Consider the following 15,961-nt stretch of genomic DNA (forward strand, 5'->3'; position numbering starts at 1 on the left):
GTGACTTCTGATGGTTTGGTAACTTTTATGTTCAACCGCGATCACCACGTCAGAAGAGCGAACTTCACTCGACGTGTGATGGAGGAACTGCTGCAGCGAGCAGCTAACTGTTAGCCGCTAAGCTAACTCCTCAAGTTGTGACAATCCATGAGTTTTTAATCGTCACTCTCTTAGTCTGTAGCTTTTAATGTGAGATAACTTTTGGACCTGACGTTATTTATTTGTGATAAAAGTTTTAAAAAGCTTTAATTAACTTTAGAGTCAACGCCCCCCTTCAGTTTTAGGAAGAAAGAGGAAAGCTGTGTGATGTTTGTTCAGACTCGATCGCTTGTATGATTTAAGATATTCTTTGTTCAGTGCATCAGCAGATTTAATCACTTTTGAATAGTTTGACCCACAGCCTCAGAGGTCATTTGACCCTGGGACCCTCCTGGTTCCTGATGTTACACTGTAAACAGCTGACCTCTGGTGCTTTGGCTGCAAAGACACATTGTGATGGAGGAAGTTTAACAGGCTCCACATTACCAGGAATAGAATATAGGTCTAACTAATGAGGGCGATGGGCTGTCCTGACTTTAACTGTGGTTATTATTCATTATGTTGTACAGTAAACGTTGCTGTTTGACGGTGTCATGAATCAATATGGTAGAAGTAGGAAAGTTGTGTGTCGATAGATGGAAGTTATGCAGTGTGGATATGGTGCTTTTTGGGGGCTGATGATGATACAGATATTGGGGGGGGGGTAATAAGGAATTCTGTCCTTCCTAACATGTAGTTATCAAACCCTTGTTACAAAGACATGTTACAAGGGTTTACACATTTTACAGTTTAATCTCGAAACTGTTATAATTAACTAAACAAAAGCAAAAACACCACCAAATATAGATAACTGGAATTAAGATAAACATTTTCTCTCATATAACATGTAAGCATGTATTGTTTATTCTATAAAATTGTTTTAAGATAGAAATAATTCTGTTTTCAGAAATACGATCTTACAAAATATATGAAGGATATTTGTTTTGTTATGGTTTTACATTTTGACAGCATCAGAAATATGACAAAGATGGCGGGTTCGTCCCTAGATTCATACACCTATAACCTTTCAGAGCAGAAACATGTTTTTCCTCTGGGTCAGTTGTGTTTACAGAAGGTTGTGTTAGCGTATAAAAACCGTCACAGACAGCTTCACCAGCAGTTGACTCCTGCCCCACATTTCTCACCCTGTTTGTGAATGTGAAATGTTCCTGTCCAGACATAGGCCTGATGCTGCCATGGCTCTACTGCCTCCTGGCCACAGAGTTGCTCTATCAGCAGACTGGAATTAGACCCTTGTCCAGGTTGAACTCTGTGCTGGTATTTGGGCTGCGGTGCTGAGGCATGTTGTGGAATAGAGAGGTTTGATCTGTCTGACTTGCTGCGAGCTCAACTACTGACGTACAGTACACTGCTCATATTCCACAGGTTGAACCTGTAATTCCGGTTTTATCATAAACACAGAAGTTTTTGCTTTGTCCTGTTGTGAGCTGTTAATGAGTGTTGTCATTAAATTCATTCTCTCTATTGACAGTAATGGGCTGAGATCCACCCTCATTCAATCCTCATTCAAAATGGCGAGAGACAGAAAGTGCATCCTCTGTGAAACAATCCACGTTTCTAAGCAGGTAATTCACCCTCAGACAAGATTCATACAGAATAAACAAAGAAGTACTGTTGGATTTCATGTGATACGTTCAGGAGCTGTGGACAAAACAAATATGAAGGATTTGCAAATAATTAAATTGGCATTATCATATAAAGTATATGTTCTGTTCTGATGCACATTATTTTATGCACATAGCTTTGTGTTTATGTACTTATATTTACATGATACTTAATGTATTAATTAATACTTCATTTCCTTTTGCACTCAACATTATTACAGCGTTTTTTGTTTTCAGTTGCATTTCTTGTTAAATTCTCCCTCTTGTGGCATCTAACACCTAAATAAACATGCAATGCTTAAAAATAACAACTTTTCAAGAATTAACAAAGTCTATTTACAGGAGATGGACGAGCACATGAGGAGTATGCTGCACCACCGAGAGCTGGAGAAGCTCAAAGGCCGGTGAGTGTCTAAAAATACACAGCATGCACAGATATCATGGAAACATCAATGCATTACAGAAATGAATAATATACCAACATTGTATTTCCCAAACAATTCTTGATGACACCTCTTATTGAATGTTTACATTTTAAAATGAACATTTAAGGGTATGAAATGTTTAGTCAAAAATCAAATTGGGTCATGAGGCACGTGTGCACATGGGCACGTGCTGGATCAGGGGATATATGGGCAGCTGTTTCAAGTGTGGCACGTATATTTAGACACAATCTCTCCGGAACAACAGGCCCGAGCGATAGGGGGCAACTGGGTATCTTGTGACTGCCGTGGAGATTAATGAAAGCATGTGGCACGTTGCTGACTTTGAAGAATCTCCACAAGTACAAATATCGATTCAGGTCCTGAGTTGCTGCTGAGCGTCTTTTTAAACTGGAGCTGGTATAGTTGTAAGAAAAATATAGAATATTAATAGAGTGCACATGGATTTAGAAAACTGCCTCTCTAGTAATATGTATCTGAAGCTTAACTTGATACAGCTTTTATTTGACGTCTTTGCTGTACTAATTACTAATTCGGGTTTCAGTTTCCTCACCGCTGCAGCTGAGAACAAACGTGTTGATCCAAATACATTTTACCTCCGCCTAAGAGGTTATGTTTGGACCCCTGTCCATTTATTTGTGGGTTGGTTTGTTTTAAAGCACGATTACAGTAAAACAACGGGACGAATCTCCACCAAAGAGTCGTAGAAGGATCAGAGAGGAACCCAATATATTTTGGTTTACATCTGGATCAGAGTGCGTTCCATGGATTCTTTTTTAACTTTATTGTAACATTGTGAGATTTTTCCACATTTTCCCTGAGACTGATATGTACGAGTGTGTAAAATGTGGTGCAGCTTGATTAAGAACCATCCCCGTTGATGAAAAGGTTGCCAACTGCACCAGAGGTCAGATAATGGCCGAATGCCATGACACAAATTTGAAACAGAAAATTGAGAAGGAGCCAGCAGAGTCACAACCGGTATCAGAATCACGGGATGACATACTTGGGATAGGTTTTTGAAGCGGAGGCTGGGAGCAGCTGCACGAGTCTCCAGTTTCATAGGCTTTGCTCAGGATTGGTCCGTGGGCTGCTCGGGCCTGTTTTAATAACACATGCTGGCCTGGAGGGGGCTGGGTCCCGGCTCTCAGTGAGGAGTGTGGGGGTCAAATACAGACATAGCCTTGTGTTGAGTCTCACAGCGCAGCGGACACCATCATGACCGGACACTAGGCTGCTGTGCTGCGTCCCGGTGCTGTGCTGCATGGCTTGTTTTGGTGGCTGGACATAAACAGCTAGATGAGCACGCTGCCCGGGTCCAGCCTGGCTGCTCCTGCCCTCGCTTCGCCACCTATGGCCTGCTGAAGAAAAAACAACAACAAAGATCAGGATGATAAACATTTAAACTTTTTTTAACGGAAAAAAATTGCAAGTTAGCTACCTCCTGATCTGCGACAGATAAACAATTCGGACAAGTTATATTTTTGAAAAGGATTGTTGAGTATTCTCCTCTCCTGTTTGTATTCTGACTTTTAAGTCACAGAAAGTAGAGCCTGAGTACTTTCCTTTAAGGCTCTGCAGACTAGAAACCGATCCAAGACGAGTTCAGGACAATGCCTGAAGGAACGATTGAACGCCCGCTCTCGCCTTCCCTCCCCAGGGACTGCGGACATGAGTGCCGAGTGTGCAAGGTGACGGTGGTGAGCCTGACTGATTATGCCAGCCACATTTCCAGTCCCACGCACAAGCAGAATGTGGAGGCTGCGGAACAAAAGCATGCTGGGAACGACCGCGAGGACTACTTCGACCAGAAACTGGTGGACCTGATTGAAAAGAGAAAAGAGCTCATCAGGTAAGGCATTCTTAAAAAAAACAATTTCATGATGTTATCGGGTTTTAAGTTGGAGGAACAATGGTTGTAAATGAATATGTGATATAAATGTAGTATTATAAAGTCCCTTCTTTGAAAAAAGGGTCTAAAACTAAATTATGAATGCTTATTTATTGGTGAAAACTACTCTGCTCTTTTTAGTGCTCAACATATGTGAGATAAATCCATATGAATGATGCTGCTGTGATTTGATATAAAGATGGCTGGTAGCTCACAGGTTTACATGTGTGAACAACATACTGTAAACCATGTATAGTCACATTCTGCTCAGTGTCGCTCACAAGACTCTTTTAGCTGCAGCTTCACGTCCAGCAGAGTCGTGTCGTGTGTCAGGAGTGCAGACTATAAAAAAGTATGACTGCGAATGAAGTTCAGACGTGACATATCCGTGACCTACAAACTCTTCTTTAACTTGATCTCTGAGGCTTCCTTATGTGGGCTGGGTTTCTTTTTTTTTTCTGAAGACATGTAGTATCTCAGTATCTCACTGAAAACATTTGAAAACACTTCTGACCACAGCATCTGGTAAAGTTTGATATGTGAGGAGACGGTTGAGGGCAAAAGCCGACACTCAGCTGTCGGCCTGTCACATGCCTGAGCTGTAGGTCATACTGAACCAATCCTAGACGTCTGCCGACAGTGTGCCGAGAGAATGTACGGCTGCCAAGAGAATCTGTTTAACGTCCTGTTAAACAGATTCAAATAAATCTCAAATCACGTAAAATATACCGTTGCTGCCAGAGAGGAGGAGAGATTTTGTTTTACCACTTTCAAATTGTCAGCAAACTATTTTCTTTTTACACATCCTTCTATTCATTCATGAAAACAGCTGCTGGCTGCAAACAATGGTGACGAGTTTGGTGAGAACAAACCAAATGTTATGCGCGAGAAAAAAACCAAAACCCAGAGTTTAAAGACAGTAAATCTCTCTGTGGAGCAGTGGTAGAGTCAGGTGATACATTTCTGTGTGTTCAGAGAATCAAATACAAACAACTCTTCTGATTACTTTTGAATTTCTTTGCATTTCTTTTGAGGGCATTGTGGCTTTAATACTCACAACCTTCACTAAAGACCAGGAGCTAATACCTGTAACTTTACATGTACGTGTGTGTGTGCGTATGACTGTGAACATTAATAGCATTATGAAAGCAGAGGTACCTAAAAAGTGGCCACTGAGTGAAGATCTGTGTCTCGTTCTTAGGAAAGAAAAGGAGGCTGCTGCTGTGAAGCTGGCAAAAGAAGAAGATGATTGCAGGAGAAAGGAGGAGTTTCAGCAGCGGTTAAAAGAAGCTAAGGAGCGTTACCAGCGGGAATACACCTGGCAGCAGCCGTCACAGGGGTTCGGTGGATCTGGTCAGCACAAATCTTGGTACGGCAGCAACCGATACAGTGCCAGATCAGGGGAGCCACGGCCCTGGCACTGCAGTCAACAGGGAAAGAGCGCCACCTGGCATGCTCAGGAGCCTCCCAACTTCCAGAAATGGGGATCTGAAGAGTGTGTTGGTGGAAGCTTGCATAGCCAGGGAGGGTGGAGCAGGAGGCAGTGGGATCAGGGTGGGTTGTCTGGCAATCAACAGAATCGACTGCCTTGGCTCAGCAGCGGAGGCAGCAGTAATGGGGTCTACGGCCAAAACAATATATCTCAGTACCAACAAAGAGGCCGTCCCTTGGGCAGCTCAGGGCCAATTAATACGCATCCACCTCCCCCTAGTTTCTCTTCCCGGGGTTCTAGCCAGTTTCAAAATACTGCCAGTAACGAGAGAAGTCAGCCGAGTAACGGGGTTCAAGTTAGCAAGGGACAAACAGCCGAATCTGAGCACAACGGTAGTAAAACCTCTAAGACCTGTGGTAGCAATCCAAAGCTGGACAAAGCCTGTCGCTGGTCCCCCTATCCCGTCACAAAGGGCTCCGAGTCCGGGCCCCATAAAGACACCAACCCAAATTCATCAGAGAAGCACCCCAAAGTCCCTAAACCCCAGAAGCAAGATACAGCACCAGAGACCAGTGCCGTTAACAAGCTGTCCCGACCTGAGAGGGAACCAGGGCCGTTGCCTTCTAGTGGACGAACGGTGGAAGCAAAAGAGAGGCCAAAAACAGATTTTAAAACCAAACCGAGGGAAAGCAGCAGCAGCAGCAGCAGCAGTAGAAGCAGCAGTGCTCAGAGGGAAGGACACCAGAACTCTGCATCTGCTCCTTCCAGTCAGAAGGTCACTAAATCCTCACTGCAGAAAGATAAGAAGACGTCCTCACTTCCTGTTCTCGCCACGCAACTGAGTAAGGTCTCCAGTCAAGGGAACGCACAATCAAAGCCCACTTCAAAACAGAGTGGACTCGGCTGTAAAGCTCCACTTATTGTGCCCCTGAAATCAAGGCAGGAACGGCAGCTCCCAGAAGTCCCCAGGAAAGAAAGACAGACCGTGTTAGAAAAGAGAGGTTCTTTGGATAGCTCAGGTAGCGACAGGATGGAAATCTCACAGCACATTGTGGAGGAGCAGCAGAGGGATTGTGCTCAGAGTCAGATCGGAGTAAACAAAGAAAACAGCTGCAGGCAGGATGCCGCCAAACCAAATTCATCAGTCAGGCCAGAAAAGCCTGCGTTGAAATCTTCAGACAGCCGCCAGTTCCTCCAGTCGTTACAAGTTAGTACCTCCACCATGGAGAACTCGGAGTCTGCCGCCTCAAGCAGGGAAGAGGAGAACAGCGGGAAAGTGGAGGAGCGAACCTGCTCCTTGGCCCCAGATGAGGCTCTGCAGGCTGTTGAGGCAGCGCAGAGCTCAGAGAGTGACACCTCCAGGAGTGGCGACGCACAGACCGTGTCAGGATCGAACACAAGTCAGTCTAAGCTTGAGCTTCCTCCCGTCTTAAAACGAGACCTGACCAAACACATCAGCTCCAAGAGCAAAGCAGGAGGCCACGAGCCCAACCTGAACATCGCCAGGCGGGTGAGGAACCTGAGTGAGTCGCGGAGGAGTGACTCCGAGAAGGACTCGGGGCTCAAACCCACTGTGCGCCAACTCATCAGCTCCTCCGGCTCCCGGCGCAACGTGAACTGGGAGCAGGTGTATCAGGAGGTCAGGAAGAAGCAAGACAAGGGGAAAGGGATGCCAAGGTAACATTTCTCTGTCTGACATTTAGATTTTACAGTGAAAGTTATTCTATTTTCAGCTGCTTTCAGCTCATGTTATGTTTTGTCACACTCCAGGTTTGGGATAGAGATGGTTCCGAATGAACAGGAGGACCAGAGCCAGGAGGAAGATGACATTCCCCGGTTAGAGGGTCTCAGCTGGGAGTCGTTGATGGAAGTCTCTGCTCCAGGTGCCACGCGAAAACGCTCCTTATCAGAGAGCAGCCTGGCCCCCGAATCCACTGCCTCGCTGTTTAAGTCCCTCATGTCGAAGGAAATGTCACAAAGAGAAAACCTCAGCTCAGAACAACAGGGATCTTCTATCTCTACCTTGTTCGCTCAAGGGAGCAAAGACGTTCCCTGTCAACAAGAGGTGGATCACACACTCGATCAGTTTGGGGCCAAAACACAGAAGCAGCCAGAGAAGCTGACCTCAGCGACAGTGAAGGCCCTCCAGCGGTCGGATTCGCTGCTCGGGGACAGCAGCTCAGGGACGGAGCAGTTTGACGCTCAGGGAACAGGGAAGAGGCGAAGAGCTGCTGGGGTGAGTAGACGAAACCGAGTCCAAACCCATTTCACGTGTCAGCGTCTCTTTGCAGTTGTGTTGACTCTGTCTTTCTCTCTTGTAGGACGCTCACAGTGCAGAGACGTCATGTTTGGAACACAACAGCAAAAGACGGAAGGTCAAAACCAAAAAGGGTTGGTGTTTTTTATGGATACAGTAAATGGATGTTACATATTGTCTCTGCTGATGGAATCTGATGATCTTGATTGATTCAAAGCTTCAGTGGTCTTTGAGGCCGCTGTGCAGGACATTAGCATTGCAGCTACATTAGATTTAAGCTTGCAAAGACTGCATGTAAGCCAGAGTTGTGTTTCTAAGTGTCCCCCGTGCTCTGTGCAGATCGTTTGCAGATCGACCAGCTGCTGGCGGTGTCTCTACGGGAGGAGGAGCTGAGTCGCTCCCTGCAGACTGTGGACTCCAGCCTGATCCAGGCCCGCGCTGCGCTGGAGGCCGCCTACATCGAGGTGCAGCGCCTCATGGTGGTCAAACAGCAGGTGAGAAGAATACATCTCCCATCATTTCAAGATTTATCTTACTTATTCCTTTTGTACGTGGTCAGTCTCATGTTAATTCCATTGTTGTCTCATGGTTTATTCGTGAAATATTTAGACACTATTCGTGTTGATTCACTGCTTCTAAGCCCCTTATTTTCTTTGGTTTAAGTGCAAACTTAATGTTTTGTTTCCAGGGTATTTGAATCACTGACAGTTTTCACTTTCTGACGGTTCTTGTGTGGCTCTGTCTTCCTCAGGTGGCTGTAGAGATGAGCACACTGAGAAACAAGCGCATTGAGTTACTTAAAGGGATGCAAGGTAAGAACCCATGTCTGTGTGGATGCTACTACTATAACTAACTATAGAAACCAAGTCATAATATCAAATAACAATTTTTTAAACTTTTTTTAAACACAGGTATTGTGGAGGAAGCACCTCAGCTCAAACTGAAAGAAGAAAAGATGGATGTCATGGATACAGATCCACACATAGCTTCCTCCCTCATGTTTTCCCCTGTAACGGACACTGCTGCTGCGCTCAGTCCGAGTCCTCCTGCTCAACGTGCCTCCGCCCCGTCCTCCAGTCTTCCCTTCATGTCTGCAGTTATCAAAGAGGAGCCCCAGTCCCCGGTCCACGTCAGCTCGGAGCCGGACCCTCTGGATAATGTGGCCCTCTGTGCTCACAGCACAACACCGGAGCTGCCGGTCGCTCCTGCTGCAGCGTCTTCGCCAAGTAATGTCATTTAATGCAAAACACCCATAACACCACGTGGCGTTAACCTTTTAAACACAAACATTTGACATTTTATTAATCTGTATCTCATAGTAATATTTAGACAGTCATGGATTTTACCTTCCGAATTGATTTGACCTTTAAGTGCAGTAGCTCAAGGGGAAATAGTGAAAATACTCCCCAGTGTCCTCCCACTTCTGTCAATAATTAACTGCAGTTTACTAACAATGTGCCTCTGAACTGTTTGCAGATCCTGCCCTCAGCTTTCAGCCGTCTCCTGAGAGAAATCCTGAGCTCTACCAAACCAAAACAGAACATACGTGGGAGAACCTCGGAGACAACGAGAGCTCGTCAGGACCGTACGAGAGAGTGGACAAGGCCGTCCAGGCAACGAGGAACTATCTGAAAATTGAAATTGACACCAAATCCTCCATAAAGCTTCTCTCACCGAGCAGGAAGGGCTCTGATGTGGGGGGCGTAGTCGACTGTGCAGCCACAAAGACTTTCGAGATCCCCTCGGTGCCCTCAGTGCTCAATCTGCCCGCCTCTCCGTCCGAACTGAGCAGCGGAAAGCGCGTGAGGAAGCTCAAGAAGAGGAAGGTGTTGAAGAAGGCCCAAGGGACGGAGCAGCTCGAGAGCAGTGACACCGAGGTGGATGGGGAGTTCTCGAGGCCGAGATGGCTCCGGCCACGCAGGAGACCCAGTGGAGGCTCCCAGGTCAGCACCTCCACTCTGCCCACAGAAGATAGAGAGGGTGACGTGAACATGGACGAGGTGCATAGGCAGAAAGTGGACCGCAAACACATGGTAGAGCTTCCCCACATGGCCTCCACTGAGCTGAGGGTGAACTTAGATTCAGAGGAGAGCATGGAGGTCACTGCAGTCTGTCAGCAGCCCCACACAGATGTTCCACATCCCACTAAAGTCCCACACTCCTCCAGACCTGTGCCACAGAACCTGGCCTGCAACGAGGTCACCTCCACAAGTGACATGGACATCTGCAAATCCTCTGAGAGGTTTGTGGCACAGTTTTACAAAGTCATAAAATGCAAGAAGTCAATTTTAGAGAAGTCAGAATTGATAATAGCTGAACATTCAACTGATCCTATTTGTTTTTTGTTTGTGAAGCTGCTTATGATTATCGTATTGAGTCCAATCTCAGATTAAGATTAAACTTTTCCATCTTTTCTCCCCCCCAGCGACTTGCCGTGTCCCGTCGCGTTGCCCAGGACGATGAAGAACTCCTCAGGTTTGTTCATCTCTGGAGACGTGTTTGTGTTATAAGGGCTGAACTAGTGTTTTTAAAAGTAAATACAGGTTTTTGCATTTTTCACCTTCGCTAAATTGTATAAAAGAAATTCAACCCCCCCCGTCTTTAAGTTGTGACCATGTAACCAAACATTAAATCCTGCCATGTTCTGAGCAGCCAAAATTAGACATGTCAGGCTCCCTGCCAAATTAAAATAGACCCTAGAGCGCCCAAATTACTTTTTATGGGCAAGATATTCATAGTGACAGTGTGGAGCCGGATGAGCGCTGTGAGGAACGGACTCGACTTTGTGAAAGTGTGTATATTTAACCTGACCCTATATTAATGGATGGTCCACACGTCTTCAGATGTTCATGCTCCAGCATCATTAAAGCAGCTTATATGACGACAAAGGACAACACTTGAGGGAACATTCATTTCTTGACACATTTAAAGCAAATTACAACTTTGAGTTTAGAGAAGTGGAAACATGCACCGGTTTATCGTTGTTGACCAGCAGCTATTGGATGTGTTGTCACCTTTGATTAAGCTTTGAAGACCATAATAACTCCTTTTTAAACAATGTATGGATTTTAAGTTAATTACATTTATTCTAGAGAAGCAAATGCACAAATTTGATTTAGTCTACACGTCACATGTTGCTTTATAGTTTTCGTGTGTATTTCTTCCCCAGATGTGTCTTCTGACCACGGTGAGGATGAAATGCCCACTGAGGGGGGGTTCGAGGGCCACCAGGAGGCGGTGAACGCCATGCAGATCCACAACGGGCTGCTGTACACGTGCTCAGGAGACCGGACTGTCCGAGCCTTCGACCTGGTGGTGAGTGTGGATGAAACTCTGCCGCTGATTTTCAGGATGTCAGGGTTTTTTTCTCTGTGAACGCCACGACAGAGCTTTTCTTCTATTTCTTGTTGCAGACTCATAAATGTGTGGGTGTGTATGGTGGCCACAGCTCCAAAGTGAGCTGCTTGTGGGTGTCCGCGGCTCCGTGCCTGCATCACCGCCTTTATACTGGTTCCAGTGATCAGACCATCCGCTGCTACAGTCTCAAGGTAAAAACACACATTGAAATAACCGCCGAGCTTGTGAACCACACTGAGTGATACCGTTGCAGACAATGTGCCACAATGCTGCCACATTTTGTGAACGCTTCCTCCTCGTCAACAGACTCAAGAGTTGGAGCATCAGTTTTCTCTGTCAGACCGAGTCCTCTGCCTCCACAGCCGCTGGAAGACGTTGTACGCCGGCCTGGCCAACGGCACCGTGGTGACCTTTAACCTCAAGGTGAGAAACGCAAAGTCACACACAATGAAAGTTATATCGTACTCTTGGTTTCCCACAGCTGGGCTGAGGATGTGAGACGAGGAAAAATTAGACAAATAATAGCTCATGACTTAATAATGCAATAGAACACATACTAAAGCTCAATAATAAAAAGTGCTGCATGTAATCATGCAAAAAAAACTAAATTTCTATCTGAAAATATAAATGTACCCTCTAGAAATTGCCAGGATGTTTGTGGACACTGAAATTGAGATAGAAACTATCTATTGTGTATCTCTTGATAAGAACCAGTTGTATCGTTAGTTTACAATGATCTATTTGTGGGGGGGTGGTGTATTTGAAAGCCACAATCTCCGTTCAGTGGCTTTTGTCTTTATTTGTCAACTGTTGCGTGGTTCAGACAAACAAGCAGATGGAGGTGTTCGAGTGCCACGGGCCCCGGGCCGTGAGCTGTCTGGCCACATCGCAGGAGGGAGCGCGGAGGATCCTGCTGGTCGGCTCCTACGACAGCACCATCAGCGTGAGGGACGCCAAGAACGGACTCCTGCTGCGCACGCTGGAGGGGCACATCAAAACCATCCTCTGCATGAAGGTAACCTCAACACCGAGACTTCACCAGGGAGCAAGTGGGAGTTTATAAACAGTGTCCCAGTAAACGAGGAGTGAGACTGAAACGGTATCTTCTCAGTTTTTTGAATAGAGGAACATTGAGGGACAGTTGTGGCTCAGGGGGTAGAGAGGGTCATCCACTAAACCAGATCGGTGGTTCGATCTCCGACACCTCCGGTCCAAAGTCTCGCAAATTGCCCGTCTGTGTCAACAGTGTATGAATGTGTGCGTAATGGGTGAATGCAACTTTTAGTGTTAAGTGCTATGAGTTGACGATAAGACAGGAAAAGCTTTCTATAATTACACTCCATTTGTTGTGTCTATATAATACTTTCATGTTATATGTTTTCTTTGTGCCGATGAATTATATTTTGAGTTTATTTCCTAATCGTTCGTCTCTTCTCAGGTGGTCAATGATCTGGTGTTCAGTGGCTCCAGTGATCAGTGCGTCTACACACACAACATCCACGTGAGTAATCCACTTTATCTCTTTATACACAATATACAATGTTTACGTGTGAAAACTCCAGCTCGTAGTGTCGTTGAATCCCGTTTATATTATGTCCTGCCTCGCTGTGTGTCTGCAGACCGGAAAGCTGGTGCGCATCTATAAAGGTCACAGTCACGCTGTCACCGTGGTGTCCATCCTGGGGAAGGTGATGGTGACCGCCTGCCTGGACAAACTGGTCAGAGTCTACGACCTGCAGGTCAGCAACCTGACACCATCTGTCCTCTCAGATTAATGAAACACTCAGTCCCTGCTTTTCTCTGCTCCCACAGAAACAACTAACCAGTTTCTTTGTTCCTCCTCAGTCTCACGACCAGCTGCAGGTCTACGGTGGACACAAGGACATGGTGATGTGTATGACTATCCACAAGAACTTGGTAAGATTTCCAGCAGGGATGTGATCTCATCCGATGGGGGGGTGTATGAATGTGTCTCTTGAGACGTGAACATCTGTGTGTGCTGTGTGTTTCAGATCTACACGGGCTGTTACGACGGCAGCGTGCAGGCCACCAAACTGAACCTGATGCAGAACTACCGCTGCTCGGTGAGATAAGGGACAGGAAGTGGAACCGGGAGGAGATGAATTGATGCGACATGTCCTGGCTGGATTTCATTGTGGAGTTTTTAATTGATTTCCTAACTCCGTGTTGTGTTGACAGTGGCACGGCTGTTCGCTGGTCTTTGGGGTGACGGAGCATCTGCAGCAGCACCTGATCAACGACCACACCAGTGCCAACTTCCAGACGCTCAAGTGCCGCTGGAAAAACTGTGAAGAGTTTTTCTCCTCGCGCAACAGCTCCAAGCAGGTAAAGAAAGACGTGTTAACCCCACACATTCCCTGTTGTTGTTGTTGTTTTTGTGTTTCTTTCTCTCGTCTCACATTAAAGGTAATTACATGTCGTGGGTATTTAGACATTTGATGACATCACCTGGAGCTCTGGGAAACAGTGATGGGCATTTTGAACCATTTCCTGATGCTACACACGGAACCAAACGAGAAACTACCTGTCGAATGAATCAATAATGAAGATGTAGCCGTAGCCTGATGGACGTTTTGATCTGTTTTGCAGGGGATGCTGATGCACATGTGTAAACATGCTGAAGAGGAGCTGGACCTGGAGCCTTAAAGTTCCGGTGGTGGGAACATCGCCTTCTTCCCTTCCCCACTATCTTTACCCCACTCCCCCCCCCACTGTTGACCTCCCATATTGGGGGGGGACGTTCTTGGGACCCACTTAACTTGTCAAGCCCGATGAGTGGCGTCTGATGACTCCATCCTTTATGTTCGGTGTTGGAATCCAACCACGATACAATCACGACGGGAGGGTTGGATGTGCTGTTGTTTATTTTTATATGTTCTTCAAAACACGCCTTCCTCTCTCTCCGTCAGTCTGACCACTGCAGTTCCTCTTTTCACTGACCAAAGTAAAACAAGGAAACACGACTTTAGTTGACTGAAGAAACTTCAGCGTTGCCGGTATCAGAGGGAGTTGTTACGCTTTTCTTTCCAAAAATGCGACATTAAACCAATAATCATCCTCCGGATTGGTCGGCTTCTATATGGCATGGGGTTAACAGATGTTTTTATTGTTGTTGTGATGTTTCATGTTGAGCAACCTACTGTTATTTTAATTTTCTTCTACGAAGTTTTCCTTTGTTCACGCAAAGTACACTTGTGTTTATGACAATAATAATTTAAAGTTTTCAGAAATGAATGATGTCGTCTCTCAGTTGTGGAAAAAAACAGCTTTTGAAGGAGTTTCATTGAAGTGACAGGATTTACTTATTATCTGGTTTGGTTTTAATTTTATTTTGGAGGTGAAGAATAACGGATTGTAACGGCCGTTGGGTTCAGTTACATTTGTTTAATTTTTTCTGTTGCTCATTCAGGTGATTTAAAGGAGTTGAGGGACTTTGGTGCGGTGCTGTGACTCGGCCTGACGTGGCCTTTTGAGAATTTGCCTTTGCAGTGAAAACTGAACCGTGATGTGAACGTGGTGATGTGTGTGTGTGTGTGTGTATGTTTGTGTTAATGTGTGGATTTCTTCCTCATAACTGTCGACAGAGTGTTTTTCCATGAGTGAGTGTGAAGTGATGATTTTAGGACGGGATTTTCCCGCTCGAGGAAATGTTGTATTTTTGGAATTAATTTAATATTTGGAGCATCGAGCAGAAGGCGGGATGGTTTTCTGACAAAGTGTGGACGTGAAGGATGTTCAGAGGAGGTGTTGGATGGAAGAGCTTGAAGGGAAGAATAAGGATTCATGTCCCATGCCATACTTCACCCTCTTTAAAGACAAGCGAGTTGGTAACCGCTTTTTTAACCGGCTCATTAGACCAGTTTTAACCAGTGTGAAAGTCCAGTCGACTCCGACGGACTTTGTGTGGTGACCGCTCTCTTGGTCAGATCCTCTGCAGAGGGTTTGTTGACCCGATGTTCTCCGAGCCGCCGTCCTTCAAACTCTCGACCGTTTGTCGTCCACGACGAAAACGAGCAGTTCCCCTCTTACCTGGTATTCCTGAGTTTCTTCAAGTTTTTTCAGTTGTTGTCAAAAGTTGTGACGAGATATTTTTTAAGAAAGTGCAATCAAACAAATTGTTAATTATAATAAAAAAAAAGAATGTTGCAACATTTAAAACTGTTTTCTGTCGTCTTTATGATGTTTTATACTCTTTAAATCGAACGTGTCCGAACCACAGACGGTAAAATACAGATGGATGATGTGTCTCCGACTCCTCCTACGATCCAGAAGTGAAGCCAAAACACCGTGGATACGAACGCTGCTGCCATCTTGTGCTGATGATGTCATTTGGAGTCTCAGCTGTCAATCATGACATCTCTCCTGCTTTTATAGCATCAAGAAACTCGTAACTAAACAAACATCACCGCCTCCTCCCTTAGTTAGTGGAGGAGGCGGGGTTTATGACAGGTACAGCAGCCAGCCACCAGGGGGCGATCGAGGCCCTTTGGCTTCACTTTTGCTGTCGTGTCGTCCATCTTTACATAGATGTGGTCAGAGCTGCCATCTTAAAATCAACATCAACACGTGTGGGGACACAGTCAAACCAATAACTACACATTTATTTATTTATTAGATTAAGATGGTTAAAAATGCAGTACACTCATTAGACCAAAGCCTTAATACTTAATAATAAAAATCACAAAAAGCTGCAGTCCAACCCCTTAGCCGTAATCCTTCAAATCCATATTTGAACCTTGTAAAATAAAACAACTTGTCAGCTCCACATTTTTTTTGTTCTTGAGTCTCATCCGTCCACGTGCGGAGCTGAACGACAGGCGGACTGGACATTTTCAGGGGTGGGGTGTGGGGTGGGGG

The 15,961-nt window shown here is 45.5% G+C and overlaps 1 protein-coding gene across 1 annotated transcript; it reads left to right on the forward strand.

The window, feature by feature from the left end:
* The first annotated feature begins 3,301 nt into the window (after positions 1-3,301).
* Positions 3,302-15,262, forward strand: znf106a (zinc finger protein 106a). The gene is made up of 19 exons (XM_035168753.2): positions 3,302-3,998; positions 5,239-7,146; positions 7,240-7,705; positions 7,791-7,860; positions 8,066-8,220; positions 8,478-8,538; positions 8,638-8,952; positions 9,203-9,968; positions 10,152-10,201; positions 10,896-11,041; positions 11,140-11,274; positions 11,390-11,506; positions 11,907-12,098; positions 12,522-12,584; positions 12,703-12,822; positions 12,929-13,000; positions 13,096-13,167; positions 13,283-13,429; positions 13,694-15,262. Exons 1-19 carry the CDS (start codon positions 3,760-3,762, stop codon positions 13,748-13,750), a joined length of 5,151 nt encoding a protein of 1,716 aa, XP_035024644.2. The 5' UTR covers positions 3,302-3,759; the 3' UTR covers positions 13,751-15,262.
* The last annotated feature ends 699 nt before the right edge of the window (positions 15,263-15,961 follow it).

This window comes from Hippoglossus stenolepis, chromosome 10 (genome assembly GCF_022539355.2).
Source record: "Hippoglossus stenolepis isolate QCI-W04-F060 chromosome 10, HSTE1.2, whole genome shotgun sequence".
Lineage (NCBI taxonomy): Eukaryota > Metazoa > Chordata > Actinopteri > Pleuronectiformes > Pleuronectidae > Hippoglossus > Hippoglossus stenolepis.

Excerpts from the sequence above, each read along its gene's own strand:
- znf106a (XM_035168753.2), top strand. The coding sequence starts at position 3,760 with ATGCCTGAAGGAACGATTGAACGCCCGCTCTCGCCTTCCCTCCCCAGG. Across the intron at positions 7,706-7,790 it reads AGAGGCGAAGAGCTGCTGGG|GACGCTCACAGTGCAGAGAC; the intron begins GTGAGTAGACGA and ends TCTCTCTTGTAG. Across the intron at positions 7,861-8,065 it reads GAAGGTCAAAACCAAAAAGG|ATCGTTTGCAGATCGACCAG; the intron begins GTTGGTGTTTTT and ends TGCTCTGTGCAG.